Below are 16,988 nucleotides of genomic sequence, written 5' to 3'. Positions count from 1 at the left end.
CCAATAACTCAATAACACAAAAAGCTGTAGGCTATACGGAATTAGTGACATCGATCGGCGCAAAAAATGCAACGAAAACCCCACCAATTCTATTATATTAGTAAACACCCCGTGACAATTAAATCCGGTTTTGAACTGGTCTTCATCATTTCATGCGGGTAAGTCCACTAACGGGATCGGGTGGTCAGGCTCCCTGACTTCGTCGACCCGTGAAGATTCCGGGGTAGAATAGGTCTTCAACAACCCATGCTTACCGTAAAAGGCGACTAACGGGGTCGGGTGGTCAGGCTCGCTGACTTGGTTGATGCATGTCATCGATCCCAATTGCGTGGATCGATGCTCATGATATTAATCAGTGGATTGTCTGGTCCAGACTCGATTATTTACAGACCGCCGTCATATAGCTGGAATATTGCTGAGTGCGGCGTTAAACAAAACCAACCAACCAACTCTGACTTCGTCCCAACTAAATAGATCGATGCCCATGACGTCAATCCCCGGATTGTCTGGTCCAGACTGCCGTCATACAGCTGGAATATTTCTGAATGCAACAAACAAGTTATCAAGCTTGGCCCAGTTTGTTTTCGGTTAATGTAAAAATAAACGCAAAGTAAGTGTTTGTTTAGACAATAAAATGCCATGAAATCACTTGCAATTTATTTATTCAGAAACAAACTCATTCGAAATACTACGGACATCTTCGCGCGGAACTGCTTTGTTGAATGGCTCTCAGGACGACAAGGGGCGGTCGGGTAGCCTAGTGGTTAAAGCGTTCGCTCATCACGCCGAAGACCCGGGTTCGATTCCAAACATGGGTACAATAAGTGAAGCCCATTTCTGGTGTCCCCCGCCCTGATATTGCTGAGATAGTGCTTAAAGCGGCGTAAAACCATACTCACTCACTTCGCCGCTCATTTATATACGGTACATTGAGAAGAGAACGGTCATCGCGAATATATGCAATTGAAAGTTCGTACGTATGCAGGGGAATTATTATACTCACGTGTAACCCGTGATTACCGCTGTATGCATGCATGTATTTTCAACAATGTTTCAGAGTTTGGTTTAACACAGGCTAACGTCTAGTCTCTGAGGTAAACATATTTTAACAGTTGTTAGATAACTTTAATAAAAAGAAATTTAGAAACTTTGAAACCGCAGTGTATCTGGACTTTCCATCTATTATAGACTTACTTAGGGTATATTGGCTATATAATTGCTGATGGCACTCCAGACAATATCAAATATTTTCAACATTCCTCTGGGTAGACCTTGGTTTTTAGCTGCTTGTAACTTTGGTAATACGTTGAATACGTTCAAACTTACTCGCGTAAGAGGCGACTAACGGGATCGGGTGGTCAGGCTCGCTGACTTGGTTGATGCATGTCATCGCATCCCAATTGCGTGGGTCGATGCTCATGATGTCCATCACTGGATTGTCTGGTCCAGACTAGATTATTTAGAGACCGCCTCATATAGATGGAATATTGCTGAGTTGGGCGTTAAAACAACAAATTCAATGTCTGACCTTAATTCAAATCTATATTATCATATTTAACAAAATCAGAATTTTTTTATGATTAGTTATTATAAAGATAAGAAATAAATCTAGAAAAACAGTGAGGAACAAACAAAAAGAATGTGCATCGACCGGGAATCGAACCCGGGTCACCCGCGTGGCAGGCGAGTATTCTACCACTAGACCACCGATGCTTACGAATGAAGGGGCAGGTTTGTTGAATCTTGAACTTCAATTTTGACATTATTTGGTAAATTAGAATAATGTATTTAACTCAATTTACATTTGGTTCATGGTGATATTTAAAACAGCGATCTACCATGGTTGGAAAAGGCTAAAAGGAAATCATGTTTGAAAGAATAAAAAAGGCGGGACGCAACGTGGCTCGGTTCATAATATAGCACCACGTGTTGCTTGGGTCACGTGACAACCATTTCAAACACATTTTGTTGGCAGGTTTTGTTGTAACAATTCAAAATATATGTGTCGGAAATGTAATGACACAATATTTTGCAAGAGCCGATTATTAATAATCATGTTAAGCGTCCATAAATGCATTGATCCAGTTCGTCTGGGTTGGAGAGTTCTCTCCCTTTGACCGACATCCGTCATTTTTGGTGGTATTTTACTGCCGCATCTAACTACGTCTGAATGCAAGTTCTCGTTCCGAAAATCAATGAACTTTTAATCTTTGTAATACAACTTTCAGGCATTTATTACAAATTTCATCAACCCAAATTATAATTAAAAGATGCCAGATTTCTCATTATTGCACCACTCCCTTGTAGTGTTTAATGAAATTCACCAGCATGTCCTGTTTGATAATCCTGGAATTGATATTACAAATTCGAATTACAGTTATCAAATTGAATTTTTAAATAATAAATTTCCCTTTTACGATAACTGATTACTTAAACGATTTGAAATGGGGGTATCAGAGTTTCAAGCACAATGTCGTATCTAGCGTAATTAATATGCCTAATAGTATTGTATGAAATTATCCTAAAAACGATCACACACGAACAAAGGAATATATTTCCACAAATTAAATTGTGATAGATTATTCACCGAAATATGATGTATGGAAATACTGACACCAACATACCAACAAGTGAAGTATTGATTTCACTAAAATAATGAATAAGATGGCAACAGCTAAAACAACAAATTTCATCATATACAAAAATTATATTCGAACCCAGTCACCTAACCAAGGAATGCGACAACTCCAGTGGAATGTAAATGCTTAGCAATGAATTCTGTAATTGCTTGCTTGACCATAGAAGTACAGCTGAGTTACTCTGCAACATCGCATGCACGCCAGCTACCGTATTCAACGTAATAAGCGACCAGGGCTCTCTCAAAATTAGAAATAGGGTGCTCTTATTATAATATAATTTTGGTGGAAAAAAACCCCACAGTTGAAAGATTGAAAATTTTGTGGTTTATGCTGACAGCCCGAAATGATACAAAAGAAAAGTCTGTGCGTATTATACACGACAGATATATTTTCCAGAATTTAATTGCCACAATTAAGGGTGCATGTGTATAACACACGAGTGTGTATAATACACGAATAAATAAGTCTTGTGTACATTGATCGGAAGGGGTGGTAATTGGGATTGTTCACTAGGCAATATATTAGCAAATATCGCGGTGAGCGCTTATTACAGAGGGGCGCCTACTACGTCGAATACGGTACATGCAATCCCAGCTTACAGCCGTAGGTAGCATCAGACATCGTGTCCTTGACAGCCCGAGCCAGGCCTCATCAGTTGCAGCTGTGTGTTTACACGACAGAAACATGACTTAGGAAGGCTGGAAGCGGAGTCACACATGTTCTACCTCCGTCAGGAATGTTTTGGTATCTCATTGTCATGTATGATGTCGTCACGCGCAAACTGCTGGAACTGGTGCTCTGGAAAACGGCCAAACCACTCAGCTACACAAGCACCGTATCCAAGTGATTTGCCTTGGTAGTACAAATCTGCATCTGTATCTGCTGTCATTATCCGTTATCACTTTGGCAAGGAGGATCTTCTTTTATGAAACTATATTTTGGTTTGACCTATATATTGATTCATCTTCAAAGAAACACTGTGATTACGGGTTTTAATTAAATTTGATTTGAGATTAAAATAATATTTTTTTCCTATGCAACCCCTATTTTCATGTCAGCCTCTAGATGTAGAGCAGTTTGGTCACTAATGCATGACCTTATCCCTGGTCAAGTGGTATAAGGTCTGGGTTCAATCCCCGTCCGCGTCATACCACAAGATGTTAAAAGATGGTATTTGTTGTTACCCTGCCTGGTGCTATGAATTAAGGAGCTAAAGCAAGGACTGGTCAGCTTGGAGTCAGTATACTGTGTCTGAGTGGGGTATTCATGTTAAACTGGGGCATGGTATCTCAGTAAAATCGACATTAGTCCGGACTAGTAGAAGCAGCCACACACACCTACTCATGCACATGTTTATATAAGTGCGATAATCTTGAACGCGACCTAAACCCCATTTCACACCACCTCACCAATGCAACCAAATAATAAATTAAGACAAAGTTTCAACCTTTTAAGATTGATGTTGGCAATTGTGTTATCATAAAAAAATTGCTTCCAGCTCATAAAGTTGAACCAGGTAATAAATTTGTAATATTATTTCATTAGAATTTGGTTCCTTGTGAAATTGTGCATCAAAATGTTTGTTTTCAGTACCAGGAAAATAGCACGAGGAAATGTCAAACTGTGAGGCCTGCTGGTGTACAGGGATTTCGCTGCTGGCATTCAGGAGGTGAGGTGAAATGGGGGTTTATTGCACTTATCGTGTGTGCGTGCACTAGTACGAACCAATACCGATTGTGTAGCGCTAGCCCACTGAGATACCATGGCGCAGTTTAACATGAATACCCCACTCACTGTATACTGACTCCCGAGCCAACCAGTCCTTGCTTTAGCCCCATAATGTCAAGCGCCAGGCAGGGTAACAACAAGTACCATCTTCTAATGTCTTTTGGTATGACGGGCCAGGCAAACGCTCTACCACTAGACCACGGAGGCAGTCACATTCAGTAGGATGTGCCCCCAATGTGGCCTGCAGGTGTATGACGCTTTCCCTGCCGACATATTCAGCCGGTTATGTCCGCAATGAGACCTCTGCTCCTGCAGAACCATAAACTTACCTGACGAAGTTTGTCTTGATGTAACTCTAGCAATTTGTCAAGTAAATCTGGTAAATAAATTGGGAGTTTGCAAAAGCAACATTTATTAGACTTGGCAAGCTGACAACCATGACATGAGTATTTATGTAGTACTAAAGTTAGAGCAGGCTTCTAATCTGTAGAGTTCCTATTGTCATATGACATCATCCCTGATCCTGCCCATGTCATTCTTGTTGCTCTGTGCTGGTTCTGACTTTACTATCTTAACCATAACCTTTTTACTTTCTTAAGAGTCAATATTTTTATTTTGTGATGTTTACATATGTAGAAAATTAATTATGTTGAATCCGTAGCACAGACACAGAAGCAAGATTAAAGGTGCCATAAATCAGTCCTATTAAAGAAATGGTAGGGTAGCATCGTGGTTAAAGTGTTCGCTAAAGGCCCGAGTTCAATTCCCCATATGGGTACAATGTGTGAAGCCCATTTCTGATGACACAGTGGTGATGTTGCTGGAATATTGCTAAATGCATCATAAAACCATACTCACTCGCTCAGTCCTTTTCTTTATATTCTTTCCTTGCTTTTTCCCCCCAGCCTGCATGATATACATATGTTCATATAAGGAAGGCATCTGTTGCTTGTTGAAGATTTCATGTCAGTATAGACACCTATAATTAATTTCTTGTCGTAAGAAGCAACTAAATGGATCTGGTATTTGGGCTCGGTAACTTGGTTGACGTCTTGTCATCCTACACCAACGGTGTGGGACGTTGCTAATAATATCAATCAGGTTTGTCGTAAGAGGCGACTATGCTTGTCGTAAACTGCAACTATGCTTGACTTCAGCAACCCATGCTTGTTGTAAGAGGCGACTAACAGGATTGGGTGGTCAGGCTCGCTGACTTGGTTGATGCATGTCATATACCAATAGCGGGGATCAATGCTCATATCAATCACTGGATTGTCTGGTCCAGACTGCCGTCATATAGCTTGAATACGGCGTTAAACAACAAACCAACGAACAGACTCCCTTATTTACCGACCATCAACCTTCAGGTGCACTGTCAACCAAAACGACAAAACCATTTTACAGCCTGCCGTGACACATCATCACATCTGGAGTAAAAAGGTGTCCAGTGGGTGTTCACAAGGGCTTGTGCACATGGACAGCACTTCAGTGGCTGACTGCAACAGCGTTGCCACCTCTGTGTCACCATACCTCAACCTTGTGGATCGGTGTTCACATGCCATCCATCAATCATGACAGACAAAACTAAATTTTATTAAATATTTATTTGGCATTTTATTTCATCATGTTGAATTATATTTCTGACCACAGATACATGACAGCATGTTCGCACCTTGCATTCAAATGTCAAACAAACGAATAACAATTACGATACCACTGTATGAGAACTGTACAAGTACAAGATACACTGTCAGTCTTTGGCAGATTGCATAGGTGTCGAGTATAAGGCCATAGCAGACTAAAGCCTTCCTTTAGCACACTGTAAGTTGCAGTCATAGATGACTTTGTGATGACTTTCACAACATTGGATTTTAATGTTTTCACATTATTTTCATTGGAATAATTTGAAGTGAAATCACAACATTTTATTTTAATTTTTTCACATTATTTTCATTGGAATAATTTGAACTGACCAAGGAATAGCCTGAAGGGAAACAAAATTAATTTATTGAAATGAACGTCATTATTTCACCTCTTGATCTGCAATCTACTGGCGTAACTGGTTACAATTGACTGACTTCAAATTCAAAAACTTAAGACTGCCATTATTGGCATTATGCAGAGAAATATGGAAATATTGATACCATATAGATCGCAACATACCAATATTGTTGTTCTATGTGGTACCAATATCTTCATGGAAGATCAGTGCATGAACATACATTGCAAGGCGATGATGAACTGGCTTTCAGGTTCCGCGATCTACCAATAATATCGCTTCCACGGAATTGCATTAACACCAGCACTTTAAACATAACAAGATACAGTCAATGGTTCTGTGTAACTGACTGTGTCATTGATAAAACTGAAAGAAATGCCATCTGATTAAGATACAAAGAATTGACGACATGTTATCTATGAAGTATGGAATGTGAAGGGAGACAACTCTTGTACCACTCTTTGCAGCTGAATGGAAGGCGTTGTGTACATGGTAGTCATGACAATAAAACAACGAAAATGTGAGCATATACGGGATGTTACAAGGGCGATCACATGAAAATCTGCCTGGCAACTGTTTCCATGGTGACACAAAGGAGAACGCGAACATGTGACTTCAGTGACGCTGAATTCAAAACCACATCTCACAAAGGTTTAGTAGATATTTTAGTAGACATTTTAGTTATAGTGACATCATTCTTTCACGAAGACAAATTGCATGACCATATACATTTGCTCTAATATCCACAGGTTCATTCAAGGTATGAGAGCCCTTGGGCATGAACCAAGTGTAAGAGTTTTGGAAGAATCTCCAAGTTTGGTTTCGGTAATATAGCAATGAGAATGTTATCAACATAAAATGTCACACGACTTGCAAATTGTGGGCGATGCTGGCAAGAACTTCGATTCAAGTGATGATAATTTACATATCGACATAACATGCACCGATCAGCAAATGATCTGCCGTTAGACCTGACACAATTGCTGTACACGAGTAAAATATCAGGATCTTAAACGCAGCTTTTCTGTACACAATAAAAATATCAAACACACTCATACAATCAACCATACAATTTGTATCAAAAATAAATAGTGCTCCTTGTGGTGTTGCCATAGAAACTACTGTAAGTGATGTTTAACTTCCATTTCTCTAGAGGCATACACAGAAGCATTACCTTCAAGTGACGTGAAACTAGCAATTGTTGCATGTAAGGTTCAAAAAGGGAGATTACACGAATGAAAAAATGATTTACATGATGAATAACATCCCTTAAGGATGACATTTGATTTGTCAAGGTCATTTTTCTGCAATTTAAGATTTGCGTCACTTTTTGCTAAGCTATGTCTTATTAATCTCATTTTCTACTCAAACTTGTCTTAAAAACATGTACATAAACATACACAACTTGCAATGTCGTCCACTGCTCGTAGACATTCCATATCACCAGATGCCTAATGTGTTGTATAATTTAATTACATAAGTGAGCGGACATTTCCAAATATTATTGTTATCATAAATAGTTGTTTGTCATTCTGATGATGCACTTTCACATTTATGCCAAATAGTTTTTAGGAAAGTTGTATTTGTTCATGTACGCATCACAGACAAGATTCATTGGTTTGCCTCCACTTAAGCAGTTGTGCTTGTGTCTTCTACAGAATAGTAGGCCTTGCTAACTCAAGAAACAGGTCACCGCGTTCCATTCCATCCTAATACGTAATATCACAAGACAATATTTACATCTGATGTGTATCGTGTATTTTGTATCTGGAACAATGGTTTTTTGACTTAACAATGTCAGCAAAGCCTTCTCTACAATTTGCTCTTTGGTGCAAAACATAAATAATCACCATTGTTGAAATAGATTAAAATAAAAATTAAATTATTTACAATTAAAAAAATGGCGGTTCAAAAATGAACATGTACATATTGCTAAAAGACACCATAGAAAAGGATATCTACATTTTGATACTCGATGCTGAGGTAATATATTTCAGTTGAATCCGAAATCCATTCTGCATGAATGGAAGATTCTCGATAATGAAGATCTCACAAATGACTGCAGTGGTAACAAAAGGAGAATTAATAGCCATTGATTAAGTAATACCTACACATACTCTTCATAATCATTTCCTGGAACTCCTTCAAGTGCCTGCTTTTCATTGTCTGGCAACAAGGCAATGTCTTTAAACACTCCTACAAGTTTATCAAAGTTCGGACCCCAATTCAACAAGGCATCAAAATTGAACGCCCCGTTGGGTTTTTGATTGGGGTTGAAAGGATTGTCCTCTGATGAAGCAACAGTACTTGTGAAGGAATCACCATTAGAGTCCATGCCATCAGAATTCACACGACTATCAACGGGGTTTTCGTCAGTTTCGCGTACATCGGGTAACTTCGAGAATATCAACCCCTGGTCAAAGTCAGTTCTGGTCCTGTCATTTTCATACTCGAACTCGGAGCACGTGAATGAATCGTTGGCTCCACTGTCCTCGGAACTGGAGTCTGGCGGCTCCAGCAACACTCCACTGTCCAGCTGTTCCTGCAGCTTCATGCTCCGATATTTATGTTCGCCACTGGAGGACGACAAGGCTTCGGCCATGCTGACAGGTGCGATATTGTCTGGGCGAGCATTTAGCCGGTTAATCTCTTCAACAGTCAGGCCCTTCTCCCCATGCTTTCGGCTGTGTCTGGTAGGCTTATGTAGATGTGACGTGGGGATCCTGGGAGCCGAGGAGCTGGAGCTGCTGTGGCTGTGATGGCTCCCAAGGGAGTGAGCCGAGTTGCTCCGACTGTGAGCCTGCGACAGCGGAGTGTTTCTCATCTGAAGCTGGCCAAGAGGACTGGCCCGGTGATTGTTCTGGAGCGGACTGTTCCTCATGACTGCTTGAGCTGAGTTGGGGCGCCGGACGTTTGGAACATGAGGACTGTTCCTTGCCGGCACCGACACAGCAGACCCGCTCATGGAACTAGGATTGTTGTAGCCATTGCGAGGTTTGAGCATGCTCGGACTAACAGAACCAGGACGGCCACCAGGGCCGAATGTCAATGGGCTCTCGCCATGGCGACCATACAGAGCCTTCTGCTGATATGAATGAGGGTTGGGTCTGTATTTTGGACCCTGGCCATTGCGTAAATGTCTGTAGTGCAATGCCACATCTATATCTGAGGGAGCAATACTGCTAGCATTTTCCAGATCGTAACACTCAGGAATATTCTCATCGTATGGCTGCATGTGACTGACACTGCCACCATTCTCTACAATAACAGTCCCATCTTCTAATTCCACTGGCTGTGGAAGAGCACGGCCCATCGAGTTAGAACCAATCAAATCCGGTTTTGTTGAGAGTGAGCTACTTTTCTGCAGCATCAGTTCATTGGTGATGTGGTTACCGATTATCATTTCCTCATTTGGGTTCTCCACGTATCCCGAGTCTGGGTTCTCCTGAGACCCACCCAGACTGTGGCCGAGGTTGCCGTTCGTCTTCGTCTGACTTTTCAGACAAGTTTTCTGGCACATTCCACGTCGCTTGAAGATGATGAACACAATGACAATGGCAATGATAACCAGTGTGAAGAAACAGATGACGATGATGACGCCGATCTGGAGACCTCCGCCGCTGTCGGGGGCAGCAACACAAGCAACTGACTCTCCATCAATGCTACACGTCTGTCCACCCCCACACGGGTTGTTCTCACACAGGGCTTGGCAGCCTGTCTCCACACTTCCCGACACCGTGATCTCGTACCGACCATCCGATCCTCCGAATGGAAGTTTCTCATCATCAATCAAGAAGGAGGAAATACACCCATCAAAACCTGAAATCAACAAAGACAAATTGTTAGTTGGTAAAACGACGTTAACCCTAATTATAAACTTAAAGTTGTAATGATATCAAGTACCTATCTAATTTACTTAAAAACAAAAAGAAGGAAAATAATCCATCCTATTATGATATTGAAATAGTTCTAATCCCCACCCCTCTACCACCAAAGTCCCACAATCAGCAATGGGTTGTGTCCCTTTGTTATGCCAGAATCTGCTGATCATGTGAGCATCTGACTTGTCCTGGTTATGATCCCTAGTGTGTCAACCATACTTTTAAACAATTGGTAAATGACCTGAGTAATGGAGCCTTGCTCCAGCATTAAGCTGACGCCGTGATGTAACAAACACATTCACCCCAACTCCATGACTTCTCCAGCAAACATTACCTGGTATGTTGGTGCCAGTTGGAACAGTTCTTTCTCCACTTAATTTCATTTCCGTTACATCAACTGAAGAAAAGTCGAAGGATGATCCAAAATTCTTTGTGTCAGTGGTAGTTTCGTCCACTTTGAGGATGAAGTTGTTCCCCGATCCAGTCACAGTGACATTATGCCATTTGCCATCTGTCACAGATGCACCCTCAATTGATAGTGGTTCATTGACGTCACCGTTCATCAGGACAAACTTCAATTTGCTGTCCTCAATCTGAATAAAACACAACAGTTTTCCAGGTAAAAAAATTCCAACTGAATATATAATGGGTATTTCAGATTTTTGTAAATAATGTTCAACTGGAAAAACATTTAAAATCTATATAAAAATAAGTCAACACATTTCCGAAAGTTTAAATATTTTTCCTCAGAAAGTTTTTAACCATATAAGCAAATGAAGCATTGAGAATGAATGACTTACCCAGACATAAGACTTCTTGTTGTTTATGGCAACATATAACAGATTTCCACTGGATTTTGTAGTTCGGAAACGAAGGAAAGCCTTCGAACTGCCCACTGCTCGTTTTCCCCTGGAATTCATTTCCGCTACTTTGGTGTCTCTGCGAAAATTTTCACGAACCTTGTACTCCACTGTTGAATCAGGTCCAAACCCAAATGGTTTCCATTCTGCAAACACAACGACAAACACATTGATAACAAAATGTCCAAAAGAACAAACTTTGATTTAAAAGCAACATTTCTAATCTTGCCAGTTTGAAAACTGCATTCTATAAATATCTTAGACAACTATATCACACATTAAGCAGACACCTGCATAAGTAAAACGAAACCTGATTTTCTTGTTCTCATATTACAGGCTCACACATGCAAAGGAAACCCCATACTGAATGGACTTTCCTTAAAATGAAGAAGGAATTCTTATTGATGTTTCATTCATTATTTTCAACAGAAAACATGCCCCTTACCTTCTTCACACTTATCTCCCATGTAATCCTTCGTGCACTGACACCTGGTGGTCGTCCACTCGTCCACGCACTGACCACCATTCTGACAAGACACCAAGGCACACTGGCTGCCCGAGTTGGACCGCGGACACTTGTCGCTGACCCCATGCGCATGGAGGGCCCCTTTGATGTCAAGCATGTCGATGCCGTTCACCTCGAAGCTGTGAGCACACCCAACAAAGTCATGTGACTGCACATCTCCAGCGTATTGGAGAACGTTGGAGATGTTGCGGACTCCTCCGATGTTGAGGGCATCAACTGACTCCACCACCTTGGACCTGGAATTAGTAAACACGTGATTAACACATTGTGTCAATGTACGGGACATTGTTTACTTAATGAGAACACAAGGGTTCTCCATCTGAACACAATGAATGAGAACACAAGGGTTCTCCATCTGAACACAATGAATGAGAACACAAGGGTTCTCCATCTGAACACAATGAATGAGAACAAGGGTTCTCCATCTGAACACAATGAGAACACAAGGGTTCTCCATCTGAACACAATGAATGAGAACACAAGGGTTCTCCATCTGAACACAATGAATGAGAACACAAGGGTTCTCCATCTGAACACAATAAATGAGAACACAAGGGTTCTCCATCTGAACACAATCAATGAGAACACAAGGGTTCTCTATCTGAACATGCATCTTCCGACTTTGGAGACAAACTATTTAATAATGTTTTCAATAAAACAAAAACACACCTACACTAATAAATGACAATTCTTTCTAAAACTTGTAACACTTTTTACCCTAAACTGGAGTAAACTTTTTTTTAAAACTATGAAAGATCACAGGTCCCTCCATATGACAAATCTTTGGTCTCTGAGGGTTAACATCATATAGTTACCTTAGCAATATCTTAGCAATACCTTCACACATCATTCTCATGTTCGAATTGAAGCCAGCATCCTCATTGCTAAGTAAGTACTCTTAACAGCTAGCCACATAAATGTCGCATGCCAAATATTTAATCATTTAAACATTCAAAGATGAACTAAACAAATTATCACAGACCCATTCAAATAAGGTGGGCCTAGACTTGTGTCAAATCTAGCCTCTTATCTCCAGCCTCATGTAACTAATAATGTGCCAAGATTTCTAATTGGCTAATTGACATAAAACAATTCAGTGCAATTCCGGGATGCAGCGTACATGCCAAAGGTATTTCAGCCTGAGGTACAAAAGTACAACGATCTTCCCATTAAGAAATCAACTATTTACTTTCCCCAACCGAAGCATCTGATGGCAGACCCACATATTTGCACGCATCAACACACCCATAATATTATTTACATATGTTGCACGCTTTAACTTGATTTAGAATATACAAATGGTTCAAACATAAATATTTAAACTTTTCAACATTTTGGTTAATTCACAGCCCAAAATTTAATTTTCTCGTTACATAAGCAGTTCCCCCTTGTGTGTGTTTCCGCCAGATAGGGCTCACCTGTCAAGTTCGGCTTATATTTTGAATTCTTGGCCAACATTATCCTCCGGCGAGATCAAACGCTTAGTGAGTGATGAATATAAAGCAGGACAGGAGAAATTATAGCTTGCGATAGATGTGAAAAACGTTTCACTTTTTGCGTCTTATGTCATGGGTGTACATGCACGGTGCACCATGTGAGAATACTCAATCAGCGCCCTAATCTACAGGAAGTGCCTCCCGGTCGACACACACTGTCATCTAGCTCTTCGTCGAGAGTGTTTCACCAGAGTCTTCACCCCTTTGAAGGCGCCAAACGCGTTTGAGATAGTTGCTGTTGTGTTGAATTACATTGGAGCATAATCTGTCTACACTTTCTGTAGTAATGAACTTTGTTAGGAAAGCAGTTCACGGGTTCTGTGTTAGTAAATTGTCTTCAAACACCTCTCACAAAGTAACGTCATTCATTCCTTGGAATTTCAGAACACACATCATCATACAATTCTAAGTATCTAAGATGTGTACTCCCCAAGGAGTTGAGAATGCAACATGAATCAAAACTGACCAATTGACGTGTGAAAAAATGTCAAGTGCCTTTTGCACGACTTCATGGATTGGAGTCTTGAGCAATGTAAGTGTTGTGTGGAGTTTCAAACCATATTATCAGTGTTTTATAAATGTGCCATCTCCACAGTTACGAGATCAAAGTTAACATTTGGTTGTCGAGGCAATTTCATGGGTGTGGTATTTGATCTATTCAAATTATTAGGACTTGAAGCATAAGAAAGGGGGAATTTTTGGCATAATTGTCCTTTAACTGCTATTTGAATTCAAAACATACAAAGGCAGTAAATCCCTCTTCATGCCAATAATACATAACAGTGAATGGCAAGGTTAATACTTAATGTATGTCACTGTATGATCTCAAACTTCCCATCGGAGATAACTCAGGTGTTCACGTGATCACAACACAACGCGTTGTCGCTACAGGACCCCCAGTGCTTAATACTCACAACAGAAAAGACGTCAAAAACAGCCAACACCCACCGATCGGGGAATTGAATTGATCTGAATATGTATAACACGTCTTAACCACATAATACACCTTCACTGACAAGTCTGGATCGAAATGTTTAGGATTAAAGTTGAGCTTTTATTAAGTTCTTTGTGAGACATCCAAAATATAAGTTAAAATAACCATCTTCATATGTAAAAAAACCATACAACCATCTGAACTGAGCAAAGTTTCAAATTTAATGTTCTAATTTTGAAAGAAGGAATACATTATGAAACTACAAGAATGTCTCTGTGAAGAAATGCAAAATGAGAGCTATAATAACCTAATCAACCAAACAGACACATGACAACACCTGACTTGAGAAAATGTTAAATATCAATGTTATTTTTTCTAAATTATATTTTTAGCCTGAAAACAAACTGCCCAACCACAACACACTGACATGAGAACTTTTAACTCACATATCTTTGCATCAAAGAAAATATCTAGTATAATAAAATAACTCACCAGCTTAAACAATTTTTTTCACATTCCTACTGTCATAATACTTACATGCCATCTACTCAGCTTTAAACTATTCAATTACAAATCAGCTTAGCCATTATATAATTCTGGTACTATTTACCTGACACTAATTGTATTCATGCTGAAAGAGAGGCATACGTGGACTTATTTTGGGGCTGAAATAGTTTGTTTTTTGCCTGTTTAAATCTTAAATCTTTCCCAGTTGGACAAACAACACCAAACCTGTAGTTTGTCACAAAGTTTTAAACACAAACTATTCAACTTCCTCATTGGCTACATAGCAGCAGGATTAGTTTTCCAAATTTAACTCGGAAACCATCCTAAACAAATAAATATTGAAAGGCACAAACAACTGCAGAGGAAGACACAATATCTATTTGCAGAATATTTCAAAATTTGGCACCGTCTTGTCAGAAAAACGTTCCGAGATAATCGCAGCTAAACTAGCCCGGTTTGCCACACCGCTAGGCCTATGATCCTCTTCCTCCCTTTGAACAAGCAGACAGAAAAGTCCACCTAAATTCAGGATAAGGAAAAGGCGAGGTTCCTGGGATTTAGAGCAGGGAGGGAGAGAATACGTAATAAGAGACCGAGTGGGCTTAGGGACACAAGAAACCACAAGTAATTTGCTTTTGGCTAATCAGAATGACTAGTTACAGTGATCAGCTGTAAAGGCTGACCTGAAATTGTGATGGAATGCTGTGTTGGTCATAGGATTTGGTCAATCCTGAATCACCTAAGTGGTTGCCTGACGTCCTGTATGGTCAAACTTGACAGACGGAGTCAAGATGGTCATTCTAATATTTACACAATGGATTCAAATATTTAACTGAACCAGGAAATCTTATCTCTGCCAAATTATTTTAGTTCATTGACCACATTAACATATAATTAAAATTAACGCAACTAACTTTTAAATGCCACATTGTATTACTTAGTTAGCAAAACTATTCCCATCTAAATGTCAACATTCTTGCTATGGATGTCAGGAAATATAAAATGATAAATCTTTTAAATAAGTTCAATGAGGTATCATTTTACACATAATGAGACATTTTGGATGACTAAAAAGCCTTAATGTAAACAGATTGCTCTTTGGTATATGGACAACAATCTCCACGATGGATAAAATATGACAAAAATAATTCCCCAAATAGAAGCAGTAGCACGTTGCCGAGTGTATGGTCATGAATATTCATGAGATTATTGCACTGAGTATTGCTAATGACTGGTCAGCTCGAGTAAGCTGTGGACACAAATCTTTAACTTAAACAAGGCCCCAGTCAACAGTCATAGTAACAAGCGCTGGGGTCGACGTCTGTACACAACTTATCCCCTGACTGTTTGCCAGCATCAGGAAAGACAAGTAATCCACTAGTCAAAACCAATGCTGAAATATCGGGACAAGTATTTGGTAACAAACGCGTGACAAAAATCAAACAGTCACGATCCATCATACGAAGGTGACGTTTCACGGAAGGTGGCGACGAGACGTAAACTGTACATTGTGGTTGAAGGGATGTATTCTGAGTCAACAGTCTCTGGTGGAAACATGAGCTGTTATTTAGGTTTGACAGTGGGGTAACAGATTACTTCAGGAAAATGACAAAAAACCATATTCAGCATGGCGGCATGTGACGCTATCCCGACAACATGTCCGACATGCTCGCTTGACATGAGTGTTGCAGAGGAGGGATGGAGAAACGACAGTTGTTCAAGTCTGTGTGCAAACATCAAGGGTGAAATTGGAAATCGGAACAACAGACGGCTCATTTTGCAGTATCACGTACATATATGCTAAGGTCTGTGACACTCTGTCAAAGATGGCTGACATGCTGCTCAGATAGTTGCTTGCAATTGTGATATCCTTTACGACAGATGACTATTTGTCTCGAATCACGAGAAATTGTGGATGTGGTGTTAGGGAGTGGGGAATAGTTAAACGATGAGTAAGTTGTCTTAAGAGGGATGGGTGATAGAGAAAATGGATCATAAACTTAAATTTACCCCCAAAACACCCTGCTATGTTAAGGTGGAGTGATTCAAATTCATATCTTGGGTTAAGGTAAGCATAATTGATTAAAAGTGGCAAGGAAATGTGGAAAAAATTATAAATCTAAATTTATCGTGTTTAGAGACTGGCTTCCTGTCAAGACAACCGATGGGTTCACATTGCAAGGAGCACCCACCCTCAAACCTGTCGATTCTGCACATATTGAAGTACTGTACAAATACACTCCTCGGCTCGAGGGCCAACATTTCGAAGGAATATACACACGGGGCAGCACTTCAGCTGTCTCCTCCCCATGTTTATCTTATTACACAATAGTTTGCAAATGATTTCAAGCACTTGTAAACACTTTTCTTAAATTAGCAACCGAAAACCTGCCTCCCTGTTTACAATTACCGTGGAGC

The 16,988-nt window shown here is 40.0% G+C and overlaps 2 protein-coding genes and 1 non-coding gene across 3 annotated transcripts in view; all 3 read right to left on the bottom strand.

Annotated features, from left to right (window-relative positions):
- Positions 1-1,642: 1,642 nt before the first annotated feature.
- On the bottom strand, positions 1,643-1,713 carry Trnag-gcc (transfer RNA glycine (anticodon GCC)). The gene has a single exon. It is a non-coding gene; the product is annotated as a tRNA-Gly (tRNA).
- Positions 1,714-5,980: 4,267 nt separating this feature from the next.
- Positions 5,981-10,835, bottom strand: LOC139449495 (cadherin-related tumor suppressor-like). The gene is made up of 2 exons (XM_071230918.1): positions 10,582-10,835; positions 5,981-10,185 (listed from the first exon to the last, which is right to left on the bottom strand). Exons 1-2 carry the CDS (start codon positions 10,808-10,810, stop codon positions 8,474-8,476), a joined length of 1,941 nt encoding a protein of 646 aa, XP_071087019.1. The 5' UTR covers positions 10,811-10,835; the 3' UTR covers positions 5,981-8,473.
- Positions 10,836-10,993: 158 nt separating this feature from the next.
- Positions 10,994-16,988, bottom strand: part of LOC139451102 (protocadherin Fat 4-like) — a 134,891-nt gene continuing 128,896 nt past the window's right edge. The window contains exons 13-14 of the mRNA XM_071232900.1: positions 11,553-11,869; positions 10,994-11,253 (exon numbers count right to left, since the gene is read on the bottom strand). Of these exons, the coding sequence (XP_071089001.1) occupies positions 10,994-11,253; positions 11,553-11,869 (577 nt within the window). The remainder of the gene's footprint in view (positions 11,254-11,552; positions 11,870-16,988) is intronic.

The sequence above is a fragment of the Haliotis cracherodii genome, unplaced genomic scaffold, assembly GCF_022045235.1.
Source record: "Haliotis cracherodii isolate W230 unplaced genomic scaffold, xgHalCrac1.p SCAF_8, whole genome shotgun sequence".
Taxonomy (NCBI): domain Eukaryota; kingdom Metazoa; phylum Mollusca; class Gastropoda; order Lepetellida; family Haliotidae; genus Haliotis; species Haliotis cracherodii.
The sequence above is the reverse complement of the archived record's forward strand: the minus strand, read 5'-3'. Positions and strand labels throughout refer to the sequence as shown.

Excerpts from the sequence above, each read along its gene's own strand:
- LOC139449495 (XM_071230918.1), bottom strand. The coding sequence starts at position 10,810 with ATGAACGGTGACGTCAATGAACCACTATCAATTGAGGGTGCATCTGTG. Across the intron at positions 10,186-10,581 it reads AACTGGCACCAACATACCAG|GTTTTGATGGGTGTATTTCC; the intron begins GTAATGTTTGCT and ends TGTTGATTTCAG.